The sequence below is a fragment of the Myotis nattereri genome (assembly GCF_964212035.1).
Source record: "Myotis nattereri genome assembly, chromosome: 19".
Taxonomy (NCBI): Eukaryota; Metazoa; Chordata; class Mammalia; order Chiroptera; family Vespertilionidae; genus Myotis; species Myotis nattereri.
Window position 1 is genome coordinate 12,798,622 of NC_138095.1, and position 18,710 is coordinate 12,817,331.

At 39.9% G+C, this 18,710-nt stretch overlaps 1 protein-coding gene across 1 annotated transcript in view; it reads left to right on the forward strand.

Annotated features, from left to right (window-relative positions):
- Positions 1–18,710, forward strand: part of MAPK1 (mitogen-activated protein kinase 1) — a 77,725-nt gene that overhangs the window by 32,154 nt on the left and 26,861 nt on the right. The window contains exons 2-5 of the mRNA XM_081113578.1: positions 6,669–6,851; positions 9,492–9,681; positions 16,753–16,869; positions 18,479–18,593. Of these exons, the coding sequence (XP_080969704.1) occupies positions 6,669–6,851; positions 9,492–9,681; positions 16,753–16,869; positions 18,479–18,593 (605 nt within the window). The remainder of the gene's footprint in view (positions 1–6,668; positions 6,852–9,491; positions 9,682–16,752; positions 16,870–18,478; positions 18,594–18,710) is intronic.

Genomic DNA, 18,710 nt, shown 5'->3' on the forward strand with positions numbered 1-18,710 from the left:
TATTTATGACTACCAAGGAAATCAGTTTTCTTCAAATACTGCCTTTTAAATATTGATAAAATACATCTTTAATGTATGTGCTTCTTTATTAATGCCTTCAATAGCAAGCTCAAGCAGCATATCTAAGAACTGTTGTAATTTCAGAGTAGTAAGGAGTATAAATATTTTGAGAATTACAACTATAGTCTTCTCACTAGTCTTAACTATTTCTAGTTTTAGCCTCCTTCAGTCTATAGAAATACCTGTGTTCTGATAGTGTCATTCTCATGGTCCAAGGATTCTTTCTATTATCAGAATAAAGTATAGATTTCTTGCCCTGGCTGGTTTGACTCAGTGGATAGAGCATTGGCCTGCAGACTGAAGGGTCCTGGGTTCGATTCTGGTCAAGGGCATATGCCCGGGTTGTGGGGGGCATGCAGGAGGCAGCCAATCAGTGATTCGCTCTCATCATTGATGTTTCTCTCCCTCCTTTCCTCTCTCCCCTCTTCCTCTCTGAAATCAATAAAAATAATTTTTTTTAATAAAAGTATAGATTTCTCGGCTTTCTCAGTCTGGCATCACCTTTTTTGCTTTTCCCTGGGCGGGTTCTAAACTCCAGCCATATTGAATGACCTAGCACTTGTACTCTACCTTCCATGCTTTAGCACCTGCAGCTCTCCTTTCTACAGGTCTTTCTCATTGACGGCCTATATTTAAACCTTACCTGCTTTTGAAGTGACCACTTAAAATACCACCCTCTGAAAGATGTCCACAGATGTTAACATAGAGCAGTGCTTATGTTCAATAAATTGCAGCTATTTTAAAATAAGAATTGCTAACAAAACTTCTTTTCATTATTACCACCATTTAGTTCCAAATAATAATTATAAACATTTTGAGTGATGCACATACAGGAAACAAGGCAAAGCAATGTATCAATAATATACAGTGAATACATAAATAAATACTATTTAGGATTGTTTGATCTCAGTTTGAATGCTTATTCAATTTACATCTGCACAATGAGAAAGTTATTTAATAAACCTGGATATTTCTGATCCTAACTTAGTCATCACAAAAAACACCAATAATCCTTATAGATATGATAGATTTAGAGTGCTGTCAATCATTTATTACAAAACAAAACCCTCAAGCTCCTAAGAATTCTAAGTTTTTTAAGTATTTTAATGTACTTCGCTGCTGAGTACTCATCTGCCTCATATATAATATATACCAAAAACAGAAGTCTTGAAATGAGGGAAACAAAACTTAAAGTATGACATCAACTATGTTAACTGTTGTTGCTTTTTACAAGGTAGTAAATAAGATCTTGAAAGGTGGAGATGTGATCAAGAGTAGAGAGTATTAAAAGTTTGCAATATAAGCTAGCCTGGATCAAGACTACAATGGAGCCCTACATGCCATATAAATCAAACTAAGAAACATTGAATATATTCTCCCTCCTTACCATGACCAATAAACCTTAAAGACCTGGAAGGTCAAGTTTTAATTGATCTTTGGGGGCCTATTTAGAGTTTGGTGCCAACGGTTCAAACCAAGCAGATCTCCAGCATAGCGCTCTTCTATTCTCAGCCCGAGCAGTCTCCATCGTGAGCTTGAGCTTGTGTGCGTGGGCACATGACACGATATTCCAGGTGTAGTGCACACTCTGCAAATGCTGCCCCTTGGTTACCCCTTGTGCACACACTGGAGGATCATTCTGCTCAACAGAGCCATTGTGCAGGAGATACACACAGCCTTGGAAGCCAATTTGGGAGACAGGTAGATTTCTTGAGCTCCTGATGGGCATGTTCCCTGGATCCCATAAACTACCTCATGAGGAGGGGCATGGCTGGGTGAGGGCCAGTCATTCTCATGTATGTTCTGCTCATTTTCCTCTCCATGTGGTGGCCCTTGCCTTTCTTTATATTTATAACCTTGCTCCTCTTTTGAAAGCCTGCTCGCCTTTCATCTTGTAATCCTCTCCTTAAAACCTTTATTTGGACTTAATCTACCCAGCTTTTCCGGTGTTTCAGATGTGTTTTACTATGATAAAGGCAGTATGTATGTATGTTGTCTGTTCCTGCCTCCTTCCCTCATTAAATTGCAAGCTTCTTAAGAGTTGGGATCATTATTTGTTTTTGCCACCAGTCCTAACACGAAGTCTCACAAATAGGAAGTGCTTAACAAGTGAGGTTTGAATCTACCACAACTCTGGCATCACTCTCGTGTTGTTGTGGTAACCCTATCAAAACAGGAAGTGAAGTTAGTTTAGGATGATTTGTTCATAATTGACTCATTCTGGTTCCCCTTTCTTCCCTAAGTGATCACAAAACATGTTAAATAATCTCCAGAATTTTGTGGGCTTCTACTTTCACATTTACTGGTCAAATACATTTCTGGAATCTGTCTGTTCCCACCCACACAGGCCTGGGAATAAACCACACATCCAAAGAACCCTGGTTCCTTTTATGAGTGCTCCCTGATGAAGTAATTGATATAGAATACTGTATATACTGCACATAAAGTGTACAGTTTGATAAGTTTGACATTCCCATGAAATTATCAACACGATAAAAATAATAAACATACTCATACCTCCAAAAGTTATCTAGTTTCAATTTATGTGTTCCTCCCACCAGCCCCAGGCAACTCTGTTGATCTATTTTCTATCCCCATAGATTAGTTTGCATTTTATATGAATGCAAGAAATTTTCTTTTGGTCTGGCTTCCCTCAGTATAATTATTTTAAGATTCATCTATATTGTTTATACTAATAAAAGGGTAATTACTAATTGGACTGGTTCGACTGGCCATCTTCCGGACATCTGACATCCTTCCAGACAAAGCCATGGTGGTGGAGGCCGAGGCAGAGGCACTTAGGGGCGATCAGGCCTGTAGGGGAGAGGTTAGGGTCGAGATCAGGCCGGCAGGGGAGGGCAGTTGGGGGCATTAGGCGGGCAGGCAGGTGAGTGGTTAGGAGCCAGTGGTCCTGGATTGCGAGAGGGACCAGCAGTTGGACATACCCCGAGGGGTCCCGGATTGCAGATGGTATAGGCCGGCTGACGGATACCCCCACCCCCACCGCACAGGGCCTCTAGTATTAGTATATTCACCTTGACCCCTTCCCATTCACCTTAGAGGGATGAGTTAGGAAACTCTTTATTCTCCTAATCTTGAGCAATTTAACCTTGAATTTTTATTTTTGAAAATAGCAAATTTATCAGCTAAAAGAGAAATATGAATATCTAAAATTATCCAAAGACTGTGTAGTCACAGATTGGATTAAGATCCCAATTAAATTGTTTACAGAACTCACATTTAACCCATTGTACGCCATAAGCATCTGTAGACACAAACTGTGGACCCTCCCACACATGCATGTATTAAACTGTTTTCCCTAAGTGGCCCTGACCAACTTTAAAATCATTTTTCGTGAGAATTTTCAGCTGAAAATATTCAAGAACACCCGAATTGTGAGTAATATATTTATTTTTATAATATTCATTGCAAGTTGATTTTTTAAATTAAATTCAAAATATTGTGGCGTGTGGGGATGGTTTCCGTTTTGGACTCGTGGCAGTTAACTGTTTAAAGCAAAAGCTGTAGCATATATAGCAATAGTTGGGAGAAGGAGCAAGGATTAAGTTCTTAGAGGGGAAAAAAAGAAAACGGGGTTGATAATACCAACGTTATTTTAAAACTAACACTATTGCCTTCATCAGTTTGGCTCAATGGATAGGGCGTCACCCCAAGGACTAAAGGGTCTCAGATTTGATTCCAGTCAAGGCCACATACCTCGGTTGTAGGCTCAATCCCTGGCCCCAGTCTGGGTGCATTCTGGAAGCAACTAATTAATGTGTCTCTCTCACATCAGTGTTTCTTTCTTTCTTTCTCTCTCTCTCTCTCTCTCTCTCTCTCTCTCTCTCTCTCTCTCTCTCTTCCCCTCCCTCCCACTCTCTCCAAAAATCAATGGAAAATGTCCTTGGGTGAGGATTAACAACAAAAAATTAACACATATTAAGAGACACCAAATAATCCATGGTAAAAGGTATACTGATAAAATATATTTGTCAAGTATCAGAACAATAAATATAAAAAACAAAACTGAGAAATCCAAGGAGAAATGAGCAAATACAGAGTATTGTGGAAGAGTGTAAACTGTTTGTGACTGGTTCTACAACAGATTGTGTAATCCAAAAAGACAGCAGAATGGAGTCGAGCAGACAAGAACAGACCCAATTCCATAGAGAGGGTCACACCTTCTTCTCAAGTGGGAACTAAATGAGAATGATCTCATGCTTCTCGCTTAAAACAGAAAGTGTTGATGTAATTGGAGGGGCACACTAACCATAAACCCCTCCCCCTAACAGTCTTGTTCTTGAAAGCAAGTTTATGGCCATGGTCATCTTTGACTACCATGTTTCAGGAAAACTAGGATTTTACATGTTGAGTTTAAACCAATAATTTGCAACTATTTTAACCTGTATTCCCTTTTGTTGAACGTAAGCTCTATGATTTGAATTTCCCTAAAAGAGTTTTAATTTCTAAAAATATTTATTCCCTTGCCTAGCTGGTTTGGCTCAGTGGATAGAGCGTCAGACTGTGGACTGAAGGGTTCCAGTCAAGGGCGCTTGCCTGGGTCACAGGCTTGGTCTCCGGTGGGGGATGTGCAGGAGGCAGCTGATCAGTGATGAATCATTGATGTTTCTATCTTTCTCTCTCTCCCTTTCTCTCTGAAATCAATAAAAATATATTTTTAAAAAATATTTATTCCCTTGCCCTAGCCAGTTTTGCTCAGTGGATAGAGCATCAGCCTGCAGACTGAAAGGTCCTGGATTCAATTCTGGTCAATGTCATGTACCTTGGTTGCATGTACCTTCCCCGGCCAGGGCCCTGGTCCGGGCTCATACAGGAGGCAACCAGTTGATGTGTTTCTCTTACATCGATATATCTCTCTGCCTTCCCCTCTTTCTTAAGGATTAGAAAATAAAATAAAAAATAGTAAAATAAAATTTATTCCCAATATTGATTAAGTTTGCTTAATATATCCTTTTGCCTGCCTACCTTCAAATCAGTGGTTTGGGTCTTCATTCAGCAAACCAAGGCAAAATAAGATTTAAGCAATGATTCTTGTATTTAAGGAAATAGATTTCAAAGTATTGGGGGCACCTGTGCGCACTATATTAATGGTATTGTGGGAGAATTGAAGCTGGATAAGATAAAGTCCCCCTATAGCAGTGATGGCGAACCTTTTGAGCTCGACGTGTCAGCATTTTGAAAAACCCTAACTTAACTTTGGTGCCGTGTCACATATAGAAATTTTTGATAATTGCAACCATAGTAAAACAAAGACTTATATTTTTGATATTTATTTTATATATTTAAATGCCATTTAACAAAGAAAAATCAACCAAAAAAATGAGTTCGTGTGTCACCTCTGACAGGCATGTCATAGGTTCGCCATCACTGCCCTATAGCATAGTTTTGTGATAGAGTCAGACAAATGTATCAAATAATTCTCTGAATAAGTAGACTGATAAATATCATTATTAAAGCACAGACTTGAAATAAACTTATTTTACTGTTTTATATTTCTAGCACTTACCCTGAGTAAACAAGAAGTAATGTCTTATTGCCTGTCAGTGTTATTTCATTGCTTCATTTGATGGGCCAGATGTTGGTATTTATTAATATGAAACGTTCTTGCAAAAAAGAATACTGATTGTACAGATTCAGATTTACCATAAAATTAAAGATATAGTTGTAATTGCTTCTGCTTGGATTTCTATTAGGTCAGACCTTAATGACAACTTGGAAAGAATTGGGCCTTTTTGAACTGGGCTATGAAAGTATTTTTTGAAAAATACTTTATAGGTTTTGTTATAAGACTACCCAAATGTCTTGGTTAAATTTCTTCCAGGGGGAGAGAAAGTCATGTCATTTTGATAAACATTCAAGGTGTGTCCCCTTGGGTCCATTTTGTTATGGATGAAGATGTAGTTGATGGTCATGTGAATGTTTTGGCTGAGTCAGAGGAATTTGAAACAACAGTAGGAAATTGTTTTGGAGGCAGAAATGATTACTCTCACCAGAATGCAATTGCTGTTAAAATCAGTGAGAAAGCCCTGGCTGGTATTTCAGTGGTTAGAGCATTTGGCCTGCACATTGAAGGGTCACAGGTTTGATTCCTCTTCAAGGGCACATACCTGCGCATTGAAGGGTTGCAGGCAACCACAATCAATCTCTTTTCTCCTCTTCCTCCTCCTCCACCTCTTCTTCCTCCTCATCCCTGCTTCCCTCCCTCCCTCCCTCCCTCCCTCCCTCCCTCCCTCCCTCCCTCCCTCCCAGGATCTAAAAATCAATGGAAAAATATCTTCGGGTGAGGATTAACAAAACAAAAAAACAGTGGGAAATGTTTGTGTGTGTGTCATAAACCCATGTTGCCAGGTTTATAAAAATGGGCATCCACAGTTACCAGGGCCAGGCCCTCTGCTCCCTTTTTCCAGCTGCATCTCCCATAGTTTGGGGCCTTTTTGTGGATAAATACATGCTGCCTTCACATGTTTTAAACAAATATTTAACCAGAGTGTTAAACATTTAATACTTTACCAGTTTGCATTCTTTCTACCAGGATATTCTGAGTTGTTTTAATGCTATCTCTTACCCCTTCCTTTTCCTTTTTTTAGCTCTGCTTATGATAATGTCAACAAAGTTCGAGTAGCTATCAAGAAAATCAGTCCTTTTGAGCACCAGACCTACTGCCAGAGAACCCTGAGGGAGATAAAAATCCTACTGCGCTTCAGACACGAGAACATCATTGGAATCAATGATATTATTCGAGCGCCAACCATCGAGCAAATGAAAGATGTGTATCCTTTGCAGACATCGGGCTCTAGTACTTGGTACCTTGTTGAGTAAATGTAATTTGAAATGTCCTGGACTTACCAGATTAAAGAAAAAGTATATAGAGCACATTTAAAGGGAAATTGAAATATGTTTGCCATTTACTATAACACTTGCATTATATAAAATTTTTCTCTGATGCTTTTCTTTTTAAAAATATATTTTATTGATTTTTTACAGAGAGGAAGGGAGAGGGATAGAGAGTTAGAAACATCGATGAGAGAGAAACATCGATCAGCTGCCTCCTGCACACCTCCTACTGAGGATGTGCCCGCAACCCAGGTACATGCCCTTGACCGGAATCGAACCTGGGACCTTTCAGTCCGCAAGCCGACGCTCTATCCACTGAGCCAAACCAGTTTCGGCTCTGATGCTTTTTATCAGTTCTGTTTTTAGTGTCTTTGGACAAATTCAGTTTTCTCTTGTCAATTTCAGTAAAGATTTCCTTTACGTGTAGTTATGGGAAATCTTGGATAATACCATTTCTAGTCATGCTTTCTTCATTCAAGATATAGTTGTTATGACGATGAAACAGAAAAGAATAAGTTGTAGACAAAGAGAGAGAGGGTACTCTGGATATCACCTGGTCAAATCCAGACAGTCCTAATCTTAGACAAAGTCATTTTACCTTTAGGTCTCCGTTTTCTCATCTTTAAAATTAAGGTACTAGCCCAGGGGTGGGCAAACTTTTTGACTCGAGGGCCACAATGGGTTCTTAAACTGGACCGGAGGGCCAGAACAAAAGCATGGATGGAGTGTTTGTGTGAACTAATATAAATTCAAAGTAAACATCATTACATAAAAGGGTACGGTCTTTTTTTTTTTAGTTTTATTCATTTCAAACAGGCCGGATCCGGCCCATGGGCCGTAGTTTGCCCACGGCTGTACTAGCCCCTCATGATCTTTAAGGTGACTCTCCTCTGAAATTATGTAATTAACTAGGACCAACATTTAGAAATCTGGACTAAGGAGGTCCAGAGGATGCTACCTGGGCAAAGACTATATTTGGAAGATAAAGGCATTAAATATACTGAAGAGGATCTGCCAGAAAAGTTACAGTTTCAGCTAGTGCAGGATTCCTACCAGCTTGCCCAATTTGCATTCTGTGCCTCCAGGGAGAGGTAGCTCACTATCTCTAGGCAGCCCTTTCCATTTTTAAATAGCTCTGTTACTAAGTTGTAACATATTTTAAGTGAAATACCTTCTGCTCCTACCAACTGTTGTCTTGTTTTACCTTTTGCCATAAAAATCAAATCTCTTTCTGATAACAAGTTTGCAAGTAAGGTTTCATTTGAATCCCATGTCGTGTCTCATCTAGCATGAATCTGTAGGAGACATACATTAATATGAACACAGAAATGAATAAAGGAAAGGCAAAATAGCCCTAGCCGATTTGGCTCAGTGGATAGAGCGTCAGCCTGCAGACCAAAGGGTCCCGGGTTCGATTCGGTCAAGGGCACATACTTCCAACATAGGCCCTGGTTAAGGGCTCATGCAGAAGGCAACTAGTCGATGTGTTTCTCTCACATCGGCGTTTCTCTGTCTTTCCCTTTCTCTTTGACTCTCCCTAAAAATCCATGGAAAAATAGCCTTGTGTGAGGATTAATAAAAAATAAAAGAAATGCAAAATAATTACTAATGAAATGCTATTATGGTGAAGTTAAAAGCTAAAGGCTTGCCTTGGTCAGTGTTTCTCACTGGTTAGGGTGTCAGCCTGTGCAATGAAGGATCTCGGGTTCGATCCCCTGCCCTAGTTGGGGCATGTGCAAGAGGTAACCAACGGATGTATCTCTCACATCGATGTTTCTCTTTTTTTCTCTCTTTCTCTCCCTCCCCATCCACCTCTCCTTTCTACTCTAAAAAGCAATGGGAAAAATATCCTCAGGTGAGGATTAACAAACAACAACAACAAAAAGCTAAAGGCTTATAACTTAATTTCTGTAAATAATTTAGCCATAACTAAAATTATAGATGCTTAGATACATGAAAAGAAAGCAAGAGAAACAAAACTAGCACGAGCACCTTTCTCATAGTCTTATTTAGGATCTTAACATTAATTAAAAAGTCAAGTAGATAGATTGAGGGTTGAATTTAATAGCAGTGTGTTTTAGGCCTGTATTTCCAAAAGTTTTATGGTTGATTTTTGAGGAGAAGGGAACAAGAAGGGAGGTAGAAGAACAGTGACATTACAAGTTGTTGCTGGGCCAAAGAAAGGAGTGTATGATGCTTGCTGGTCACCACCTTCACCCAGCTCTTTCCAACAAGCGTTGGAGGGGCTTTTTGATGTTGGACAACTCGGAGACCAAGAAGGTTAGGATTTCAAGATTGGTGAATATTTCCATAACAGCCTGTTTCAGGTCTTAATGTAGGCAAATAATAGGTCATTATCAAGCAAATATAATGCCGTTTGTCTCACGAGATCTAAAAAAGAGTTAACTACTTCAGATTCCTTACATAAAGGAATACTAAGTTTTCATCAGTTTCTCATTTCCCTTATGGTCCTCATGATGTAATAATGAACTGCTTGAGGAAAGGGTTCATTTGTTTTCAGTGCTTTGCTAAGTGTGACCAGCTGTTTGGTGTGTTACCTTAACCTGTCCAAACAGATATATAGTACAGGACCTCATGGAAACAGATCTCTACAAGCTCTTGAAGACACAACACCTCAGCAACGACCATATCTGCTATTTTCTTTACCAGATCCTCAGAGGGTTAAAATATATCCATTCAGCTAATGTACTGCACCGTGACCTCAAACCTTCCAACCTGCTGCTCAACACCACCTGTGATCTCAAGGTCAGGCAGGTTCTTTACTTTTAGGATGATACATACTGAAAAAACTTTTACTGGGCATGTTTTTATTTATTCTTACTCATATTTAAAATTATACCAGAAATATGTGAAAATATTTTTATGGCAAAAAAGAAAAAATTCAAGAGTGCTAGTTCTCTTTTCCATCCCATTGTTCCTTCCTCTCCAGAGGTAACCACTATAACAGATTAGCGTATTTTCTTACAGTGTTTTTTCTATGCTCTTACATAATGTGTACTTTTAAAAATATATACGTTTCTTGGTTTTTAGAGAGAGAGGAAGGGAGATAGAGAGATAGAAACATCAATGAGACAAAAACATAATTAGCTGCCTCCTGCATGCCCCCTACTGAGGATCCAGCCCGCAACCTGGGCATGTTTCCTGACAGGGAATCAAACCGTGACCCCTTTGTTTCTAGGTTGACGTTGAACCACTGAGCCACAAGGGCTGGGCCATAATGTGTACTTTTATGCTTATACTAGAGGCCTGGTGCACGAAATTCGTGCACTCGGCGGCGGGGGGGGGGGGCGGTGGGTCTCTCAGCCCAGCCTGCACAGTCCAGGAGCCCTCAGGGGATGTCCGACTGCCACGGAAGCAGAAGAGGCTACCGCCACTGTGCTCGCCAGCTGTGAGCCGGCTTCTGGTTGAGCGGTGCTCCCCCTGTGGGAGTGCACTGACCACTAGGGGGCAGCTCCTATGTTGAGCATCTGCCCCCTAGTGGTCAGTGTGTGTCATAGCAACCAGTTGTTCCCGGTTGTTCCACCATTTGGTCAATTTGCATATTAGACTTTTATTATATAGGAAGGATATAAAAGTAGGATCATGTGCATTATGTGTAAGTTAACAGAATCATCTGTTTCATTGGTGACTGTTTTCTTAAATACATTTTATAAGAAGAATAGTCAGGAAACCTCAATGACTTTAATACCCAAATAAGGCATTTTCAGTAAGCAGAAAAACTCTAGATCCTTTACAGTCCTGAGAATTCCCTTGAATATGAGCAGCATATTCTATATAATAAAAGGCTAATATGCAAATTGACCGAACAGCAGAACGACCAGTTGCTATGACGTGCACTGACTACCAGGGGGCAGACGCTCAACACGGGCTGCCCCCTGGTGGTCATGATCAACTGATTTTCGATAAGGATGCTAAGATCATTCATTGGGGAAAGAATACTCTATTCAACAAATGGTCCTGGAGCAATTAGATAGCCATACGCAAAAGAATTAGATTGGGCCACGCCTCACATCATGTGCAAAAATTAATTCAAAATGGATGAAAGACCTAAATTTAAGAGCTACAACTAGAATCCATTTAGAAAACATAGAAGTAAATCTTTGCAATTTTGAGTTAGGCAGAGCCTCTTAGACATTGGCACCAAAAGCACAAGCAACAAAAGAAAAACAATGGGTTTCATCAATATTAGGAATCTGTGCCCTGGCTGGTGTGTCTCAGTTGACTAAGTGTTGTCCCATGCACAGTAAGGGTGCCAGTTCCATTCCCAGTTAGGGCACATGCCCCTGTTGTGGGTTCAGTCTCCAGTTGGGATGCGTACAGGAGGCAACCAATCGATGTTTCTCTTTCCTTCTCTTTCTAAAATTAATAAAGCCATAAAAAAAAAAAGATTAGGAACGTGTGCTACAAAGTAAACCATCAAAAAAGTGAAAAGACAACACACAAAATGAGAAAAAATGTTTGTAAATCATGTATTTCAATAAGATATACCTGGACTACATGATAAACTCTTACAATTCAAAAATTAAAAGATAACCAAAAAAACCCCACAAAAAACCAAAAGATAAATAACCAACTTTAAAAATGCCAAAGGATCTGAATAGACATTTCTCTAAAGAAAATACACAAATGTCCAATAAATACATTAGTCAGTAGGGAAATGCAAATCAAAACCACAATAAGATATCACTTCATACAAAGTAGGATAGCTGTAATTAAAGTCAGTTAAGCCCTAACCAGTTTGGCTCAGTGGATAGAGCTGTGGACTGAAGGGTCCCAGGGTCGATTCCAGTCAAGGGCCTGTACCTCGTTTTCGGGCACATCTCCAGTAAGGAGTGTGCAGAAGGCAGCTGATCGATGTTTCTCTCTCATAGATGTTTCTAACCTTATCCTCTCCTTTCCTCTCTCTTAAAAAAAAATCAATAAAGTATATTTTTAAAATAAATAAATAAAAAATAAGTCAGGTAAGTGTGAGGATTTCACTCCTGTGTATATGTCTAAGTGAAATGAAACATGACCACACAAAAAGTACACGAAGATTCATAGCAAAATAGCCTAAATATAGAAACAGTTCAAATGTCCAAATGATGGATAAAATAAAATGAGGTAGATTCATACATGGAATACAAGGGAGTGAAGCACAGATACATGCTACAACATGGATGAACATTATTTTGTAAGTGAAAGCCAATCATAAAAGGCCACATATTGTATAGTTCCATTTATATGAAATGTCTAGAACAGAAAAATCTAGACAGATTAGTGGTTGCTGAGGACCAGTGGGAGAGGGAAGAGACTGCTAATGGGTTCAAGCTTTCTTTTTGCAGTTATAAAAATGTTCTAAAATTGGCACAGCTGGGTGTTGCTCAACAGTTAAGAGTCTCGACCCAGGAACCAGGAGGTCACCCATGTGATTCCTGGTCAGGGAATATACCTAGGTTGCAGGTTCGATCCCCAGTAGGGGGCGTGCAGGAGGCAGCTCATTAAGGATTCTCTCTCATCATTGATGTTTCTGTCTCTCCTTCTCCCTTTCTTTCTGAAATTAATAAATATATATACATTTTTTAAAAAGAATGCCAGTCAATAAATGCAAAAGGAATAATAAAGTTAGAAAAATTACGTTTTGCAACCTCTTATGTTGATTTGTGCACTATAATCCATGGATCCATTGTTAACCCTCCTCAGACTAATGCCCTGGGCTACTACTACCTACCCACATGGATTCCCTCTTCATCTCACACCTAGACCATGTCTCAGTCTGGAGCCCACTCTTAACTCCACTTGGATGCTACATATCCCCCTGGGCTGCTGTAGTTCTCCCCACCCCACAGAGAACATTAGGTCACCTGATCCCACCTAATAGCTTTTGGACTGGAGTTCCTGGAAGGAAAGGACAAGGAGGAGCACCTGTACCCTTGTTTGAACTTTAAGAAACATGTATTGCAGCATAGTGATATGTTCAGTTGTCTTTCCTAGTGAAGGAATGCTGCTCATTCCAATTTTTAATTTTTCTTTCTTAATATTGCCACTTTGAACACTGTAATTTTATTAACAAGATTATTTAATGTTTTAGCCTGGTAACCTTTACACTGATTTTTAAGAGCTTGTTAATTCATTATTGTGAAAATACAGTAAATCCTCACTTAATGTCATTGATGGTTTCTTCAACTTTATGCACAATGACATGTAATGAAACCGGTTTTACCACAGTCTAATTGATATAAGCAAAAGTTAAATTTCTTATCAACATTATAACAAAATGATGTTATTCAAGGACCTGCTGATCTAGAATGTCTGCCAATTAATTCACCCCAGTTGTTATGCTTCTTAAAACATTTAAAGTAAGGCATTTGTTCATCAAATGTTGAGAGCTCATTATGTATAGGACACTTGGGAATAAAAAGTAAGTCAAGCCCTAACTGGTGTGGCTCAGTGGATAGAGCGTCAGCCTGTGGACTGAAAGGTCCCAGGTTCGATTCCGGTCAAAGACATGTACCTTGGTTGCAGGCACATCCCCAGTATCCTGGTGTGCAGGATGCAGTTGATCGATGTTTCTCTCTCATTGATGTTTCTAAGTCTGTATTCTTCTCCCTTCCTCTCTGTAAAAAATCAATAAAATATTTTAAAAAAGTAAGTCAAGTATTGCCTTTTTCTAGCAACTTACATTCTTTTTTAAAAAAAATATATTTTATTGATTTTTTTACAGAGAGGAAGGGAGAGGGATAGAGAATTAGAAACATCAATGAGAGAGAAACATTGATCAGCTGCTTCCTGCACACCTCCTACTGTGTATGTGCCCGCAACCAAGGTACATGCCCTTGACCGGAATCGAACCTGGGACCCTTCAGTCCACAGGCTGACGCTCTATCCACTGAACCAAACCGGTTAGGGCGCAACTTACATTCTTGCTTGGGAGACAAGGATATGCACAACTATCATGGATTATGATTGTGTACTTACATATAATAAACTTCTAACAAGATAATAGAAGAGTTCAGCAAAGTGAGCAGTTCTTGGAAGTGGTGCTGACTCCTGGGAAACTTCTCAGAAGAGTAACTTTCAAGCTGGGTATTTAAGTTGGAATGGCATAGGTAGGGCACACAGTTGAAAGGGCATTGCATGGTCAGTATGGTCTGGAGTAAATAGGAGCAGGTCTGAGACAAAGATGGTAATAGGAGAGACGAGATAAGGACAGTGAATGGCCTTGAAAGTCATGCTTAAAGAATATGGGCTTCATTCAGTATGTAAAGGTTAAAAGGTTTTTGAGCCAGAGAGGTGACTTACATTTTAGAAATGACACTTAGGTAAGATTTAGAGAATGAATTAGATTGCAGGCAGGGAGACTAGCTTTTGCTAAGTCCAGAGGAGTGTGGTGACACTTATAACCTCATTGGTCTGTGAATTTCTTTTCTGGTTTTAAAAAAATCTATCTGGGATTTGTTTTGTGATTCAACAGACCCACGGAAAGCTGTGTATCAAGTCTAGGTCCATCCAGTCTGTGTGATGCTAGTGTAGTATTTGTGGTCATGATCTCAGACTTATGCTAGTTTTTTGCTGTTGACAAGATGTAGTATTTCTTCTCTGCACAATTCAGAATGTGGCTTCAGGTATCCATTTACACTACAGAAAGCAGGCTGAGTTAGAAGATAGAGTGTTAGCTCTAAAAAAGAGAGAAACGATGAGTGAGTTACAGATGTATTCAACCGAAGGACTTGTATACATGTATATAAGCCAAACCAATGGACATGGACAACAGGGGGATGGGGGAGCATGAGTGTGCGGGGCGGGGGGGAGGGGGAGGTTGGGGTTAATGGGGGGGGATGAGGACACATTTTTAATACCTTAACTAATAAAAAAAAAAAAAGTTCGAGCCACACACAATTGAAATGGGTCGGTGGTAGTCCAACATGGTAGGTGAGGCTCTGAATAGCATAGAGGATTCTCCTTCATATGTAAGAAGACATCCATCATTCATTGCTACTCTAAGTTGGAAATCGTGCCAAATGGGATCATGTTGCTAGTGAACCTTGTGGGTACAAATACTAAGGTGGCTTCCTGCAGTTTGTTTCACAGGTATTGGTAGAAAAGGCTCTACAATTAGGGTGCAGGTACATGAAAGTCTCAAGTCAAGCCAAAGTTAAAACTTATGATCCCCCTAAAACACTTATGGCCATTTATCAACTAGATCCTGTAACAGGCCCATGGGTGTCAGGGGTGTATTGGCATTGGCAAGCAACTCAATTTTGAAAGGTGAGAACGGTGAGTACAGTGACTGGAGTTAGCTGTCAGAGCTTTGGAGCAGGACCCAGGACTTCATCACCATGCAACTCTGTGAGAGCACACATAGAAAGTGGCCTTGCCCTAACCGGTTTGGCTCAGTGGATACAGCGTCGGCCTGCAGACTGAAGGGTCCTAGGTTCGATTCCGGTTGAGGGCATGTACCTTGGTTGCAGGCACATGCCCAGTAGTGGGTGTGCTGGAGGCAGCTGATCCATGTTTCTCTCTCATTGGTGTTTCTAACTCTATATCCCTCTCCCTTCCTCTCTGTAAAAAAATCAATAAAATATATTTTTTAAAAAAGAAAGAAAGTGGCCTTGGGAAGAGTAACTGGAGAAGCAGATGTGCTATTTGCTCTTTTTGAAGATACAGTGACAATATGTCAAAAGATGGAAATTATGAAACACAGATAGGTAACTCTCCTTGAATGCTACAGTTGAAGCAAGCAGCAGGGCCTGTGGGATCAGGGGTGCTACAAGACAATGCTATTGTCCAAGGCTATGGGAAGACATTTGTGAGGTGGATGGGAGCTTTCTGTATTTTTCTGAATTATTGAGGCACTCTACATGTAATATCTAAACAGAGATTAATGTTCATTTAAGCCCTATGTATATCTCTTAGGCATGCCCCTTCCTCCTCCTTTTTTTTTTTTTTTTAATGTCTCTTCCCCTTGTCTCCATTTTATGGCCTGAGTGCAGGCCCTTATCACTTCTTAGCTGAATTAAAGCATCAACCCTCCAAATTAGTCTCTGTCTTCCAGGATGCCTTCTATACTTTGACCTGTCGTTGTTAACACGCTTCTCTCTTTCTTGGGTTATTTATCATGCAGTTGTATTGGACTAAGTATATTACAGTTATATTTTATGTACATTGGAGTCTGGAATAGCATCAGATATGAAATGGCCAGGTGATGGAGGATCAGCAGTACTTTTTGTGAGTCAGGAGAAATGAGAAGCTGGATATTAAGGGGAAAATGATTTGACTTCAGTATATGAAGCCTCTTTAAAGCTTTGGGAGTGAATCTGTCTGCGAGGAAAGTGGAAAGAATCTTTGGAAATGCCTACATTTACGGAATAGGTGGAAGAATAGCAGGAAGTGAAGTCTGAGAAGTAGAAGTGCAGGTTGAGGAGCTGATTTTAGCAATGATGATCCTGGGAGTGCCAGCAGGTGGGGGACCTAGAAAGGATCCTGGGTGGTTTTTGGTGATTTATTTTTCCTCAGGACAGTTTTTTTCAAACAACCTAAATGAGATTGTTGTGGGGTAAGCAGATAATGAAAGGTGGGATGTTTCTTAAAATGTGTCCTATTACAGACTCCTTCAGCCTGTTCCTTGTCTCTAATGTGGGTTGTCATCACTGCCTTCAGGTTGTGAGAATAAAATAAGAATGAGTACGTAGAATTCCCAGCAAAGTACCTGCCACATAGTAATAGTAGTAACTACTTATTACTGATATTGTTGCTATTATCTTTTTTATTTTATGATATTTTAATATTAAATTGGTTAGAATCTCTAAGGTGTCCATTTTTTTCTCTCTCTCTTAGATCTGTGATTTTGGCTTGGCCCGCGTTGCAGATCCAGACCATGATCACACAGGGTTCCTGACAGAGTATGTAGCCACACGTTGGTACAGGGCTCCAGAAATTATGTTGAATTCCAAGGTAAGGAGCAAGTTTGCATATGAAGAGAATAAGCTTCCCTCTCAGTAAACCTGTTTCCACTTGGGTTCAGTCTTGGCCTGTTTGGGCCGAACCAAGGTGCTGTCATAATCTTCTGTTTAGCATTGAACTCTGGGCCCTGGATTTTGGCCTCAGCTGGAGTAGTGCTGACGTGTAAGAGTTGGAGAGTGTGCCTCTCTGGTCACTGTTACAATAATTGGTCTTTGTCTTTGCTCAGCTCTACGCATGTTCCACCCGTGGCAGCTTTTTTGTTGTTGTTGTTAATCCTCACCTGAGGATTTTTTCATTGATTTTTAGGGAGAGTGGAAGAGAGAGGGAAAGACAGAAACATCGATGTGAGAGAAACACATTGATTGGTTGCCTCCTGCGTGAGCCCCGACCAGGGCCCAGGCCGGGAGGAGCCTGCAATCAAGGTATGTGCCCTTGACTGGAATCGAACCCAGGACCCTTCAATCCACAGGCCGATGCTCTATCCACTGTACCAAACGGGCTAGGGCTGTGACAGCTTTTACACCTGCTGCTGCCACTGCTGAGTGTAGGCTGGGTTGGTGTTAGAGGTTATCAGATTTAGCTGATAAAAAAGAATGACTCTTCAGCAAAATTACAATATAATTTGGAGAAAACATAGGTGTGGAAAGGATAAGAACTGCTATGGATTCTTTAAAATGATATAACCCTGTTTCCAAATGACATGTGTTCCTCTGATCTCCAAGTGGCTGTGGAAGAGTGCATCCAGTAAACAGGCAAACTCTTCTCACAAGTCTGAATCTTGGTCAGAAAAGATAATTGATTGAATAAATATATAAAAGCAAGAAAAAGCAAAGTATGATATCTTTGTTAGGCTTAGGAAACAGTTGGAAAGCATTGAGAGCTTCTGTGGAGATTGAGATTCATGGGGGGTGTTTTGGGGTTTGTTTTTTTTATTGATTTCAGAGAGAGGAAGGGAGAGGGAGAGAGGGATAGAAACACCAATGATGAGAGAATCATTGATTGGCTGTCTCCTGCATGCCTCCTATTGGGGATTGAGCCCACAACCTAGGCATGTGCCCTGACTAGTAATTGAACCGTTGAACGCCTGGTTCATGGTGATGCTCAACCACTGAGCCGCACTGGCCGGGCTTCAGCTTGACTTTTTAAAAAATGATTTTCAAAATGGATGAAAATATTCTATAAGTGTAACAGTGCCCCTTTTGAGTTAGTTTCTAAGTTTCCAAAATGAGTTAATAGGCTACGAATGTTCTAAACTAATAGGTGTAATTGCTTTTTCTTGTTTCTAGCTTCAATTTCCAAGGATGCTGATTTTTTTCTCTCAAATTATTTGAAAAGAATGAAGTATACTTTGGAAATTCTTATTTCATAATAACATGATCAACTTTGAAGATCAATAAGATTAAGTAGTCTTGGTTGTTCAACATCCTTTAAGAAAACAAAATTATTATTGGTTTGTCTATCTTTTTCATTTATTTTTGAATTATAGAGCCAAAGGACAGGCTAAAACTCCTGACAATCATGTGCCTGTCATGTAGGAAGATCTCATTTTGTCTTGTAACGCCAGATATAATTTTCCATCTTTTCTCCCTTCCTATTGCAGGGCTATACCAAGTCCATTGATATTTGGTCTGTAGGCTGCATTCTGGCAGAGATGCTCTCCAACAGGCCCATCTTCCCAGGGAAGCATTACCTTGACCAGCTGAACCACATTCTGGGTAAGAGCTCATTGGGGACTAGATTTATTCATTTCATCAGTTTATAGAGTCATTTCATTAAATTAAGAGTTTTAACAGCTCTTTCACCTATGACAGACATGAGTTTTTAATGGTCCT